This window comes from Dermacentor albipictus, chromosome 1 (assembly GCF_038994185.2).
Source record: "Dermacentor albipictus isolate Rhodes 1998 colony chromosome 1, USDA_Dalb.pri_finalv2, whole genome shotgun sequence".
Taxonomy (NCBI): domain Eukaryota; kingdom Metazoa; phylum Arthropoda; class Arachnida; order Ixodida; family Ixodidae; genus Dermacentor; species Dermacentor albipictus.
The window spans coordinates 306,492,303-306,507,785 of NC_091821.1; the positions used below are offsets into that span (position 1 = coordinate 306,492,303).

General features: G+C 49.9%; 1 protein-coding gene across 1 annotated transcript; it reads left to right on the forward strand.

The window, feature by feature from the left end:
• Positions 1–1,339: 1,339 nt before the first annotated feature.
• LOC135907270 (serine/arginine-rich splicing factor 2-like) lies at positions 1,340–15,211 on the forward strand. Its single transcript, XM_065438956.1, has 2 exons — positions 1,340–1,753; positions 15,158–15,211. The coding sequence occupies exons 1-2, from the start codon at positions 1,340–1,342 to the stop codon at positions 15,209–15,211; spliced, it is 468 nt and encodes a 155-aa protein (XP_065295028.1).
• Positions 15,212–15,483: the final 272 nt, after the last annotated feature.

Genomic DNA, 15,483 nt, shown 5'->3' on the forward strand with positions numbered 1-15,483 from the left:
TCCCGCAAGTTTAATTGTTCGTTTACGTCACGTGTCCTGTAGGACTTTCAGGGAAGAAACGTGAGTAAGCGTAAATGAACAGTTTGCCTACAACGCAAGTACGCGTTTTGTTTAATGACCACAAGGCTAGTGCGCTTGTGATTACGTACTTGTGAGGTTGACCAGATTGTTCAGTGGCACCATTACGTGCGATAAGTACGCCACTGCGATAGATTGGAAACTTGCTGTTCGTGTGGTTAGGCCACTTAAGTTATGTTCGGCTGTTTTCATTTGTTGTTTGCATCGTCAACGACCCTTTTGTTTTGCGACAACAATAGTACTCTGGTCTTGTCGGCAATCGAGGAGAAATGGATAGCTGTTTGGAAGGGTGGTTGGAACTGCTTTGTCAAAATTGGGGAAATAAAAGATCAGGGTTCATTTTGACTCAGTAATAGCCTGGCGAGTCAGGGGTGAAGAGCCTGCGCTTACACGTGGGGCAGCGCTGTGTTGTTTTGTTTGTTTGACGTCTGTTCTCCAGGGCCAAGGATCCCGAAGTTCGTCAAACGTGGCTCGACCCCAGTACCCTGCAGCTTCTATCAGCGTTCCTCATGGCCAGCGAATTGAGTTCACCGGCCATTCAGAACTACCGGGGCGAGGACGAGCTGTTAGATATGGAGCTGTTTCCTGCGATTACTTCGAGTTCCCCAAACCACTTCGAGTCGCAGCACAGCTAATTGAGGAATGCCGAAGCAGGAAAGCACATTCCAGAGGAGCGGCCGAGCAAACAAGTTTAAGGCAACAAGTTCACGTGCCAACAAGTTCGTGCGCCGCCGGGATTATCAGGTGGGCCTCGGACAATGGAGCATGAGCAGCCCTCCCCTTCTCCTCGTTAGAAGTGCACTGCCAGTCTGCGAGGCAAGACCGCAGAGAGCCGCCAGGTGCGACACCGCGACACGGGCGCCTACCATTGGCTGAAAGTGGCGTCATCGGAGCGGACTCTCCCATTGGTCAAACATGACGTGACTTACAGTGCTCGAAGGGTTTATAAGAAGCCTTCCAGAGAGACCTGAGCATGCTGGGACATGCCCTGATTCCCTGATTCACCTCTCTCGAACTTCTTGCCGCGGGCCGCAGCGTCCGAGTTGCTGCTGGCCCGTAATGTCTATACTACTGTTACTTGTCGCTCACCTCCCTGTACAAAATGTAGAATAAATACTCCCAAGTTTTTGGTTTCCATCCCGACGTCCCGTCCTCCAACCCCTACACGGTCATAGTGGCCTTTGAAGGACCGCGAGTGCCCTCCTACGTCAGGTACGGCGGCGCTCTCCTTCGCTGCGCCCTGTATCGCAAGCAAATCGACATGTGTCACTGCTGCCGGAGGCTCGGCCACCACATGGACATGTGCCCCAATCCTCAGGACAAAGTGTGCCGTGGTTGTGGCGCCCTTAACCCAGGCCCCGACCGCCAGTGCTCCCCCCGTTGCAAGCTGTGCCGGGGAACAAGCATGACAGCGGATCGCAACTGCCACGCAAGATACAAGACATCTTGCGTCGTGACAAAAAGGCAATGGGAACGACACAGGGCCGCCGAGGAGGCGGCCGCCAGAGCCACCAGCCCCGCCGGCAAGCCCCGCTCGAAATCTAGTACCCGCAGCCGAGGCCGCTCCCGGTCCCGGAGCCGCACCCCAGACCCCCGGCTGCAGCAGCAGCAACGCCGGTCTCGCAGCCGCACCCCCAGAAGGACCCCAACGAGAGAAACCGAGACCACCGAGAAGGTGAGCTGGGTAGATGCGGTCACGGGAAAACGAGCACCAACCGCGAAGGCTGGCGACAAAACACCCGCTAAGACAGAGATAACTAAATTAACACCGGCGATACAAGCGCTGCAGAAGCAAATATAACACATGCAGACACAGATTCGCGCAAAAGACGACCTCATACAACAACTCCAGCATGCTGTGAAAAGCGGTACCGATACAGAGGCCACGCAGGAAACTCAAGAACCCATAAGGACGACGAGGTCGTATGCCCCGACACTAAACTCAGACCCACTCCCACGCAGGCCACACATACCACGCAGGGAACAGAAGAGGAAACCATAGAGGACGACGAGGTCGAATTCCCCGATACCAAACGGAGACCCACTCCCACCCTTACAGAGGCAACACGACCCAAGCACACGCGCGCAGCGATATGCGACGCGCGATAGATGCACTCGAGGCTCGCTTAAGCAATCTCGAGGAAACTATCATCGCGTCCATCACGCGTACCATCCAGCCCAGCTCGGTGTGCATTCGCCTCAGACTGTCCAGATTAGAAGCCGCGTACAGCACGATCGCACCGCCGCATAGGGAAGTGGCGCAACGCATGTAAAAAAATATAAACATGGCCCGACACCCATCGAAAAAAAAAACACACGATATGGCAGTGGAACTGCAGAAGTTACCAAAACAAACGAGCGCACTTACAACAATGCCGTAAAACTATCCCCGAACACCCATACGTCATTGTGCCTACCTGGCATACTGGTCAAATAGAAAAGCGTGTCAACCAATGTCGAAGTGAAAAAAAACAACGTCGACGTACCTGCGCGTCAAAAAAAGCGAATAAAAATCTTGACCCGAATATTCATTGAATACGAACATTATTCTCGATGTTGCAGTGTTCCATGACATATTTATTCTACTTCAAATTCTCCCGCCTATGTAATGCTCCTCGGGACCCTTAGAGTAATTAAACAAAATAGCAATACAGGGTTGGAAAATATGTAAGTTCTGACAATGAAACGTGAACATAATGCAAATAATACAAGAATATCATGTACTTATGCAACATTGCATCCCATTTAATGCCCCAATTTTAGCAAATTACATATACCATGTACGTTTACCTTGCCTTCTTTCGCGTCGGCATTGGTAGGCGCGTCTCTCTCCCCCATCCTGATCGCTGTTCTTCCTTTTCATCCTTCTTCTGCCTTCTTTTATTGCGATAGCAATTATAGGACACTGCAAGCACATTTCTGCCGTCGCCGCTATGTTTGGTATAACGTTCAAGTACGATGACATCGTAGCCGCGCCCCGTATGCCGTATGTGCGAGTGAAAGCGTGCGAGGGAGCGCCGACGATGGTGAGCCAATCTCGCGCTCGCAAAGAAGGGAAGCGGGGAGGAAACTCGCCGCCTTCCTTCGCGCGCAAGGCACCGGGGGCGGGCGCTGTGCTACGGCGGCGGCTGTTTATGGCGCGGCCGCACGCGCGCAAGTGGTCGGCAGAGTGCATCGAGTGCTGGTAGCTTCGTGCGTGGTGTGTTCTCTCCGCTCAGTTCGCGTTCAAGCGAGAGGCAGCGCGAAGGTCAATTCGTTCTCTGCTGCTGTCGCGCTTTCCCACTCCAGCGTGTTGACAGCGAGTGCGCGCGGTCATCGAGTGAGATGTGTTCATTTTTGCTTGTGCACGCTTGGCACCGTGCTTGTTAATTTAGTCGGCAAGCGAATGTTTACAAATTTGTACGAGCGATAAAACTACCATACTTACTTCTTATAGCTGTCTACTAATTTGCTATCGCAATCGATGCTTCACATTTCAGCGAAATAAACTGCGACTTTTTTTTTTCTCCCCTCTTTTTTCTCTTACCTCTCACCTTGCTTTGCAGGGGCAACGAAATAGGAATCACCTCTGATTAACCTCTTTGCTTTTCCTTATACTTCTCTCTCCGAGTCTCTCACGTATTTTCGCGACACTCACTGCATACTGTTACGAATTATTGCCGCTCAGAATGCAGGCTGTAGATAGATAGATAGAATAAACTTTAATGTCCAACGGAAAAGGTGATCTACCCACCCTCCGACACGCAGGTCAGGGGGCGAGTGCCGCCGCCTCAGATGCAGGCTGGGAGGTCTTTGGTCCCAGCAGCCTCTTCAGCCAGTTGGACGAGCCGGACCTGGAGCTCAGAGTCCGAGCTGCGCAGCAGGGTCTCCCAGGTGTCTCTACAACCTATTTTGTGCGTTCCCCCGGGAGAGTACGGACATTCCCATATTATGTGGTCGAGGGTCCCTCTCGCCCCACAAAGATTACATTTATCGCTCCTGGCCTCGGGGAACATGTGGTTCGCCATAACCGGGTGCGGATATGTATAAGTTTGTAGCCGTCTCCACGCGACTGCTTGTCTGTTGTTTAATTTTGGGTCTGGCGGGGATACCAGTCTACGAGCCAATCTATAATGCTGCGTGATCTCCCCATATTTTAGCATGCGCTCTCCGCTCCCTCGGTCATCGAGGGGCCCCGTAGCGGCTCGGCAGTAGAGATCTCGAGCCAGCTTGTGGGCCGCCTCGTTGCCGGGGACGGCTTCGTGCGCCGGAGTCCAAATTATTTGAATTTTTCTATCTAGCTTTCTCTGGCCTAGAATTCTGGCCGCTAAGGGCGAGATCCTTCCCTTGCTAAAATTTTGTATGGCAGTTTTGCTGTCACTGATCACAAATTTCGCGTCCGTTCCAGCGCAAGCTAATGCGATCGCAATTTCCTCGGCAACTTCTATGTTGCGCCCGCGCAGAGTGACAGCGGTCACGGGAATACCCCGGCCGCTGACGGCCGTTGCCACCGTAAGACTGCCGCTACCTCCCGCCGCGTCTACATAGGCCACCTCATGTTCCGAGATATTACCGAGTCTAATTTTTAATGCTTCGGCTCGTTTATGCCTCCTGTCTTTGCTATGTTCCGGGTGCAAGGTTTTTGGCAGGGGGGGATAATCAGATTTTTTCTATCTTCCCTATCTAGTTCCACCTTTTGGGTGGGGCCTCTGTCCCGATTTATTCCAACTTTGGCCAATATGGCTCTTCCTGTCCTCGTGGTGCTAAGTCTCTCAATTTGAGAGGTTCGCACCGCTTCCGCCAGTTCTGCCCATGTGTTGTGCACTCCTAGAGCCATCAGTCTCTCTGTTGATGTACACATGGGCAGTCCCAGCGCTCGTTTTACGCATTTTCTCATTAGAGAATCTGTACTTCTTATCGCACGTTTATTCAGTGTTCGTGCACCGTCGCGCGAGCTCTCGCCTTACTGACAGTTTATAAGAGCGGGCTAGTTGCTAATCCAGAATCAAGCAACTACACAACTAAGTATCAGGTAAGCATTATAACAAAATAAGCAGCAACGTGTTTTTTGAACAAATCCGAGCCAAGTCGTACAATAAATGCGGAGCCCCACGATGAGGCCGAGCAAGGAGTGTCCGTATAATTGCTATCGCAATAAAAATCTGTGTGTCGCTTTTTCATCCTTACGGTAGTTGAACGACGGTGCTACCAGATTTCCGTCTAGCGATCTTGGTACAAAGCTCTGCGGCAACTGTAGCGTTCATTTTGTGACGCTCCTCGTTGTGACAGGCTGGGATCAGATCAGCCAACGGAACGGGTCCCTCTCGACACATGTCTCCCGCGGGCGCCGTAGTCCTGGCGTTGTTGTAGAGCTGCCCGCGGCACAGAAGCCGCTCCCGGGGCGCCCTCCTTTTTGGGTCAGTCGCAGTCTCGTTGAGCAGGCACGCGCAGTATATCCTAGTTCCACTGAGAGAAAAAAACTAAGATTCCCGCAGGACGTACAGCAATGGGCGAGAAGTGGACGGACTGCACGTCGGGCAGTACATCGCACAAGCACGAGAAAGCCGCCAGCGTGTCGACGCTGCTTCGTCTCCCTTCTTCGTTTTCCCGAGAGGGCGACTTTCCTCGCCGACCACGAAAAGAAAGAAAGGGCCGCCCGTGAATGCAGTTAGCTCCATCGTGCCGCCCTCACTCAAAAGGAGTGGCTCTGCGAACATGCCGAACGAGCTCGAAGCTTTCACGAAATTGATACCTGCAAATACACGTATGCTGCAATTTATGCTATGGTGTCGACTATTATATTGTGTTCGCCTTCGTTATTTTTTTTTTCGTTCCAGGTTAATTATCAATCTTGATGCGCTGCTGATTTTGGAGAACATGCTTCTGGATAACTTTTCTCTGCTTTCAACCTGATAAACAATGAAAATATTTTGTGACCTTGCACAACTAGGCCTTTCATACTTTTGATATTCGGTCACTGCTTTCGCAGACGCAATTAAAACATGGTCACAGGAGCACTCCGCATCGCATGCCTTTAACAGCTTTGTGCTGCCTTTTCCTTGGTCTCATTCGAACACACATAACCAAGTAATAAATAAGTATTTATAAAACACCAAATATTTAATGAAGAGCAGAGGGAGAGGCAATATTTTGTTCGGACCACTATCGCTTACGATGTCGCGGAAAGCGAAATGAAACCGCTCCGTTACGTTCTTGAACCATTCTTTCAGAACCTTTTCGTCTGAGCACTAACGCTAACGCTGAAATGCGTAGTAATCAACACTATTGTTACGCGCTATTCCCCCGCATTGAAGCATCCATCCTGCCGAGCATGGAAGAATGCGCCAGAAAGACGGTGAAGACGACGATCAGAGTAGCGCTAGTGTTGTTCTTCCATCTAGCCTGCAGCCGTCTCTCCGTATATATTTTTTAAATATAATTGCCACTGCCAGATGCCTGAAACACTGCAACACGTACTGCGCGACTGCCCAGCATATATGCTGGAACGAAGGACATTAGAAAGATTCCTAGCCATCGTTGGCAGGCAACCACTGTCGGAGGAAGCTATCCTCGGCCCATGGCCTGACGCTGCAATTTCAATGCGTGTAACACAAGTATTGTTGAAGTTTCTGCAGGACACCAAGCTCGACGAGCGGCTCTAGTAAGACAACTGTCTTATGTACATAAGCACTCACCACTTCTCTTATCATCATCATCTTTCCAGTACTTTCACTGCCCTTCCCTCTTCCCCAGTGCAGAGTAGCAGACTAGAGCACACTAGCTCAGGTCGACCTCTCTGTCTTTCCTATCAATAAAGTATATTCTTCTCTTCTTCCTATCCCTTTTGGCTGCTCTCATCCCCGTGGCATTCTGGCGGGAGGTGCGGGGCATCCACACGGTACAACGGAGCTCCGCAGCGGCCGACACTTGGCTTTCTCCACGATGGCGGAAAGGGGGGTCGGCTCCCACCGAGGCGACTTCAACGACAGCGGTCGCCCTGGCTCAGTTAAAGAACCAGGCACATTCTGCGGGACTGACAGCGTCGACATCGAGGACTGGCTACCCCTGTACGAGCATGCAAGTAAGCATAATCACTGGGACAGGCACGTACCCAGGGGGGGGCCCGGGGGGGCCCGGGCCCCCCCCCCCCCCCCCGAAGAAATCAAGCGGCATACCCCCCCCTCCCCACCCACGCCACCACTCCTCACACATTCCTAAAGCGCCGCCAGATTAATGTTGAGACTTGGCACCTGTTCATCGGTCAGCCTTATGCTGCCTTTTTCACTCCTTTTAGATGGTGGTAGTTATAGGCATTTCTTGTAATGTGAAGGACAGTTTTCTCATAGATTCCGCACCCGCGCGGTTAACTCGAGATGCGCTCAGTTGTCACCATCTATTCAACCGTCACGCGCATAGCTGTTGCTTTTGTTAGTTCAACCGTCTTTGTTTAGGCTGATCCTGGGACCAGGAGAGGGATGCGGCTGTTACTCAGCTGGTCTGTACTCTCATGGAACGAGTTGCGGCCGCAGAAAACACCAATTGCGTTTAACTTATCCCTTTGCTTCATTATTTCCTTGAGTTACGGCTCGCCGCGACGCTGGCAGATGCCCGGAACCATATACATGTGATATGGGTTAGATAAGGTGGGAAATAAAATGATGTGAAAGAGCGTCCATCATGAAACCCTGCAATAACCCTTAAACCCATAAGCAAGATGACTGTCGCCAGTTATACCTCGTCTGTTTTTCCTTAATTGTATAGCACTTTTCGTGCGAAATTGGAAACCGGAAACAAAAATCGCAAGGAGTTGATAAATTAAGCGATCTACTAAGAAAGTGAGCCAACGCAACAACCAAACTGCAAGCAAAAGCGAATAATAAAGATGTTAACCGTTGTTTATGAGAATATTTATGGATCAACATCTTTTAGTAGAGAAAACGCCGCCGGAAGTGGAGAATAATTACTTGCTTTGAATGACGCTTCTATAGTTATGGGTCGAACCGCATCACGTAGCCACTTCTCTGCTGTGCTTATGTGGGTGTTTTTCTAACCTTTCTCGGTGAGCGCAGTACGTCTAGAATCGCAGAGTCCTGCGCTCTACGCGGTTGTATGGGAATGGCGGCCGCACAGCGTTACGCAATTCGCGGAACTGTCAAAACTGATCAACAAGGCGAAAATAACTGATATTGGAAACTATAACATGAGAAACACTGAAGAAGCCATGAAAAATGAACGTAGCCTGAAATCAGTAAAAAAGAAACCTGGCATAGGACAAACCATGATGTATGCACTAACAGATAAGAGGGATAATATCATAAGCAATCTCGAAGATGCAGTAAAAGCAGCGGAAAAATTCTAAGCTGACCTGTATACGGTACCCAGAGGAGTCACGATACCTCACTTAGAAACAGTAATGAACCGGATACAGAAACTCTCCTATAACTAGCGATGAGGTCAGAAGAGCGCTGCAAGGCATGAAACGATGAAGAGCGGGAGAAGAAGGTGGAATAACAGTCCATTTAATCAAAGATGGAGGAGACATAATGCTTAGAAAACTGGCGGCTCTTTATACGAAGTGTATATCGACTGAAAGGGTCCCAGAAAACTGGAAGAATGCAGACATTATACTAATCCACAAAAAAGGAGACGTTAAAGAATTGAAAAATTATAGGACCATTAGCTTGCTCTCAGTATTATATAAGATATTTACCAAAATAATCTCCAATAGAATAAGGGCAACACTGGATTTTGTCAACCAAGGGAACAGGCTGGCTTCAGGAAGAGATACTTTACAATGGATCACATCTATGTCATCAATCAGGTTATCGCGAAATCTGCACAGTACAATAAGCCTCTCTATGTGGCTTATATAGATTACGAAAATGCATTTGATTCAGTAGAGATACCAGAAGCGTAGAGGCACTACGTAATGAAGGACTACAGAAGGCTTACGTAAAAAGCTTGAAAAATATTGCTTCATGCGTGTGGTATTTGTTTGTTTGAACGAGGTGCGTGGGCGCCATCACTCCAGAAAAGAGGAGGAAGAACGAACTGGGCTGGCGCTGTGAATATAACCGGTCAGCGCTGCAACCGTTGTTGTAAATATAATCTGTAAATAGTTTCTCGTATTACTGGCTCGTCCTTCGCGTAAGAATATATACAGAGGTTCAACAGCTACCTTAATTGTACACAAGAAAAGCAGGGAGATACCTATAGGGAAATGGGTCAGACAGGGAGACACAATTTCTCCAAAGCTATTCACTGCGTGCTTAGAAGTCAAGCTATTAAACTGGGAAGGCTTAGGAGTAATGATCGACGGCAAATATCTCAGCAACCTTCGGTTTGCCGATGACATTGTTCTATTCAACAACAATGCAGACGAGTTACAACAAATGATTGGAGACCTTAACAGAGAGAGTGTAAGAGTGGGGTTGAATATTAATATGCAGAAGATGACGATAATGATAAATAGCCGGGCAAAGGAACAAGAGATCAGGATCGCCAGTCGGCCACTAGAGACTGTGAAGGAGTTCGTTTACCTAGGTCAATTAATCACAGGGAACCCTGATGAGGAGAAGGAAATTCACAGAAGAATAAAAATAGGTTGGATCGCATACGGCAGACATTGCCAGCTCCTGACTGGAGGCTTACCATTATTATTGAAAAGTAAGGTGTGCAATCAGTGCATTTTGCCAGTGCTGTCATATGGGGCAGAGACTTGAGAATTAGTTAAGGACCGCGCAAAGAGCGATCGAACGAAGATTGCTAGGCATAACGTTAAGAGAGAGAAAGAGAGCGGTTTGGATCAGAGAGCGAACGGGTATAGACGATATTCTAATTGACATCAAGAGGACAAAATGTAGCTGGGCAGGTCATGTAATGCGCCGGTTAGATAATAATAATAATATCTGGGGTTTTACGTGCCAAAACCACTTTCTGATTATGAGGCACGCCGTAGTGGAGGACTCCGGAAATTTTGACCACCTGGGGTTCTTTAACGTGCACCTAAATATAAGCACACGGGTGTTTTCGCATTTCGCCCCCATCGAAATGCGGCCGCCGTGGCCGGGATTCGATCCCGCGACCTCGTGCTCAGCAGCACAACACCATAGCCACTGAGCAACCACGGTGGGTGGTTAGATAACCGTTGGACCATTAGGGTTACAGAATGGGTACCAAGAGAAGGAAAACGCAATCGAGGACGACAAAAGACTAGACGGAGCGATGAAATGAGGAAATTCGCGGGCGCTAGTTGGAATCGGTTGGCGCAGGACAGGGGCAAATGGAGATCGCAGGGAGAAGCCTTCGTCCTGCAGTGGACATAAAACAGGATGATGATGATGATGATGGATGTGGTGGGCCCCCCCCCCCGAAAAAAAATCCTGGGTACGTGCCTGCGCTGGGATGAGACGATCATGTCGGCAATCATATTATTTTACCTCAAAGGAAAAGCGAAGGTGTAGTTTGAAAATAACGAAGACGAAATTGGGAGCTGGGATGCATGCAAGGAAAAGATGCGTTCCCTGTTCGGCAAGTCTGCAGGTAGAAAGGCAGGAGCAAGAAAGGAGCTGGCATATTGTGCGCAGACAGAGTCGTACCTAACTTCCGTACAAGACGTGCTTGCCCTTTGCTTAATGCCGACGACGGCATGACGGAGTCTGAGAAAGTGGGCCACGTGTTAAAGGGCGTAGCAGATGATGCCTTCAATCTGCTAATCTGCAAAGACTGCGACACCGTCGATACCATCATTCAAGAGTGCAAGCGCTTTGAGGCCGCCAAAATTCGACGCATTGCCCATCATTTCGCTCGACTTCCGAACACGGCAATAACGTGGTCGTGCGAAGATGTTATCTGAGCCGTCGGCGCCGCCCACCGTAGAACACGTGAAGAAGATCATCCGACGTGAACTTAATGCTGTGTCTCCTGCTCCTACGTGCGGCCGTGCCTGTGACCATAGCTCCCAGATGGTGCTACTAGTCCAAGCTGTCGTTCATCAGGAGCTCTCCAATGCTGGCCTGGACTCTGCGTGCGCCGCAGCTCCTTTCCCGCCGATCAAACGCCGCCCCTCACTTTCGCACGCCCAAGGTCAAAGACCGCCGTTCCGTACTCGCAATCCAGCCGAGTGGAGGACTGCTGATGACTGTTCTATTGGCTTCAACTGCCGTCGTATGGACACGTGGCCCGCGATTGTAACAGTCGGTGGTATTGGTAACAGGCGCCCTATGGGTATAAGTGTCGCCTCGACATGGATCATGGCTGGTTTCGGCGATGACGCTCCATCCATGCCGTATCGTCGTTCACCCTCCCCACGTGGTCACCAGTCCCGTTCGCCGTTGTCTCGTCGCCAATCCTCTCGCTCGCCCCAACTCTGTCGCCCTACGTCGCCGATTGAACAACTCCCTCGCGAGAACTAGACGACGGTGATGCTGCATCGACGACTAGCCTGCCAAATCCTTTGACCACACTGCAGACCAGAAGGAACCTGATAGACGTTAAACTGGATGCCGCACATGTTGTTGCTCTAGTGGATACTGGGGCTCAGATATCGGCATATTTTTGGTCTTCCCAAATTAGTTAAACTTTTTTCTGGCTACACGTATTTGCAATGAAAAGTCTTCACGAAAAGCAAAATTTGTATTTCTGAATGCATAAACTTTTTCAATTACTATTTGCTTGTCCTTAAAGAAAGTGAGCTTTGTAATAACCATTCTGCATTTCCCCACTTGACATTTGCCAAGACGATGTGCACGCTCAACTTCCGAAGGTTAAATTGTAACGCCAAGCTCTTTTGAGCATATATCAATGGCGTTGCCTTCTGACGCTGACCACGTTTCATTTGAATCGTCGGGGATGTCAAAAAGGTCATTACATCACCTTAGTCTATTTTCAGTATCATCGCGCCTAGATCCAATAGTGTTAAGTTGCTTAGATATTGAAATAATAATTTCAGGCGTGCGGACTGGCTATGTATCTTGGTTTTAAAACGCAGCTCTTACGCGCCCGTTCCTGCGGCGAGCGTTGGTGGCGGCGGCGTAACCGAGCGAACGAGCACAGCGAAAGATGAAAGCGAACGCGAAGCGCGGCGGGGGATGGAAGACGCGAGGAGGAAAGGGGAGAGGAGGGTGCAGCGGAACCACGAGGCGGAAAGCAGAGGAGGGCATGGGGAAAGCGTGAGGATAAAAGCGTAGTGCGGCGACGATGGCTACAAGATGGCGCCAGAGTAGCACGCGCCGTCTGGTAGGTCTGTCGGCGGCGGCTGCTGTGAATCGCGCCCACGCGCCACACCCGCGCGGGCCCTCGCGATCTCCCGATCAGCGAGGCAGTCGCGCCACACTTCGCTCCGTTTGCAGCGTGCCGCACGAGACAGATTATCCGCGCCAGCCAATATATCGCGAAATGAAAACACGTATACAGCTGCGCTCACATTTCTCTTTAAGAAGTACCGTAATCGTCAGCGAATTGTTTTTCGACGATGACATGTAAACCTCAAGAACACGTATCCTCGAAGATAACTGTTGCAGTTGCACAACGACAGAAGCTTGCCAGTGCTTAAGTGCCTGTGAATCGCTATGCATACCTGCCTGTCCGCTTTCAGCTATGGTTACGGTTTCTAAAAGATCAGTTAGCATTTCTTCAAGTCCTGGATTTGTCTCAATATCGCCAGAGAGAAGTAAAGTCATTATTTCAACCCACATTGCTATAAAGCTGCTGCAACGCCTACACAAGTTAGAGATCTCAGTGGAGCACAACACCATGAATAGGCAATGGTTGCGACTCCGAACGGAAAATAATTGACTAGCCCTCCCGCCGTGCGAAAGTGGATGTCCAACGAAGCTGTTGAAAACCACCACTACAACTGCTGAGGGTGGAACGTAATGCCTTATTGCTTTAGAGTAATAGTACTAATGGTAATTTAGAGTAATTGTAGTAATGCGAGTAATGGTAATTCAAACAGCACGCCATCGCTGGTCATATTGCCATTTCTTTCTCCCTTCGAGCTCCTCGTATTCACGCTGCTTCTCGGGAGTCCTAACTGTGGGTTGCCTTCCTATAGCGGTGCTGCAACAACAATGAAATCAGTTGCTAGGCTGGTTCTTTGATATGTGAAAGGCTAGTGACGTCACTCCCCACTTCGCAAGTTGTCGTCGCCGCGGCAGCTTGCGCAACATTAATCTTTACCGGGAAACGTATGTGGGGAGCGCCCCGTGCTTCACATTGTTATCAGGAGCACCATATCATGAATTATCTGGTTCGGATGCTTGTTTTGTGCCTGTTCTTTATTTAAACGAGTGCTGTTCTGTACGTTTTATGCGTGATTTCAAAGAATGTAAGCACTTTTCGCTTCACTTTTCTGAGTGATTGAAGCCTGCTTTACCTCCGTAGCAGCGCAGCCACTACCTCCGGGATCGGCCCACATTTATGCCCACGGGTTGTGCCACGAAAAATTTAAATATCAAAACGTTTATTTTAAAAAAATAAGTGCAGAAAGCGAGTGAGTGGAGCCCCTAGTCCAGAGCCCCACTGGCTTGAGCGGTCCGCCGTGTCTGGTCGAGGAGCGCTAGTTGCATCTCCCGATCCTCTCTGGCGAGCCAAGTGTCCCAATGCTCCCTTCCGGAAAGTTTGCCGGCTATTAACTTAAAATTAAATTATGGAGTTTTACATGCCAAAACCACTTTCTGATTATGAAGCACGCCGTAGTGGAGGACACTGGAAATTTCGACCTCCTGGGGGTGTTTAACGTGCCCCTAAATCTAAGCACACGGGTGTTTTCGCATTTCGCCCCCATCGAAATGCGGCCGCCGTGGCCGGGATTCGATTCCGCGGCCTCGTGCTCAGCAGCCCAACACCATAGCCACTGAGCAACCACGGCGGGTAGTTTGGCGGCTATTTTCGGTTTAATAATTTTGGGTGGCCTGTTCTGGCAACCCCACGTAATGTGGGCGAGAGTTGGCCGGCCTCCTCACCATGGACAGCGAACGCTGTACAGCGTGGGGTGAATGGCATGTTTCAAATAAAGGTTTGGAAATGTGTGCGTCTGTATTCGGCGCCAGATCTTGACAGTACCGCCTGGATAGGTCAGGGTGTGGTGGACTGTACTTTCTTCGATCGCGCCGTTGGTGCTCAAAGATGTCTCTTGGTAAGAAGCGGTTTTCGTCAGAGTGGTTGGCCGCTCGATTGACAAAAGCACGAGCTGTACCGTTCGCTCTCTCATTGCGCTCGAGCCCTACGTGACCCGGGCACCGGATGATCATGTGTTTCTGCGTTAGGTTGGATCCTAATAGGGTGAGTGGTGCTGTGTGGTTGCCTCCCGGTGAGGAAGAGTCTACATGCGAGTTGGGAATCTGTAAGAGTTATCGACAATTGCCCCAGAGCGTTCTTTAGTTTTAATAGCTAGTGCGATGGCTGAACCTTCTGCGATATTCGCAGATGCAACTCGAGCCGTGGCGCAAGTCACAAGCCCTTGATCTGCGGCAACTCCTACTACTGCGAGGGCATACTTGTAAGCACCACATCGAGCGACACCTGTGTAGACCGTATCCTTATTTCCCCCGAATTGCTGCATTAACTTTCGAGCTCGAGCAGTTCTACGACACCGGTGCTATTCTGCACTCATATTCTTGGGGATGGGGGTACTATGATCCTTTCACAAAGAATTTAGGCAGAGATGTTCTAGTTCTTCTCCCGCGTACTATGGACGAGTAGGGTAACCTACGTGGCAACGTAATTTTCTGCCAGAGGAGGTTAAGCTAAGCTTCTCCCATTGAGATATGAGCATCGCTGCCCGTAGCTCCTCGTAGTTATTGTAAATCCCGAGGGCCGGCAGGCGTTCAGTAGAAGTTCCCTGTGGTAGGCCGAGAGCCGCTTTGTAGGACGTTCTGATCAGCGCATCTAGGGCCTTTAGTTCTGTCTTCGTGGGGTCCTGGAAAGGGAGGCTATATGTGAGACGACTTAGCACAAAAGCCTGAACAAGCCGGATCGTCTCTGTTGTTTCCTTGAAACATTCTCGACGATAGGTTACTCTACGAATCATACTGGAGATCTGTTTCACCGTAGTCCTAAGAGATTTAATTGTGTGGTTTACTCGTTTGTTGCTTTGCAGCCACAGTCCGAGGACTCGCATTTTCTGAACCTCCCTTATCTGGCTGTCTCCTAGAAAGAGGGGGACCGGCTCATGAGTTTGACGGCCTCAACCTCGAATCCTGATAAATTCTGATTTATTGGGAGCACAGCTCATTCCGCTTCTGCGAGCGAAGGTTTCAACAGCGGTCGCTGCTTCTTGCCGGATTTGTTCTTATTGTCCTAACAGCCTCTGGTTGCCCATAGGGTAGTATCGTGTGCATATAACGCCTACCCTAGCCCGGGTATGACGTCGAGTGTTTTGGCTAAGCGTCTCATGCCGATATTGAAAAGAAGGGAGGCGAGTAT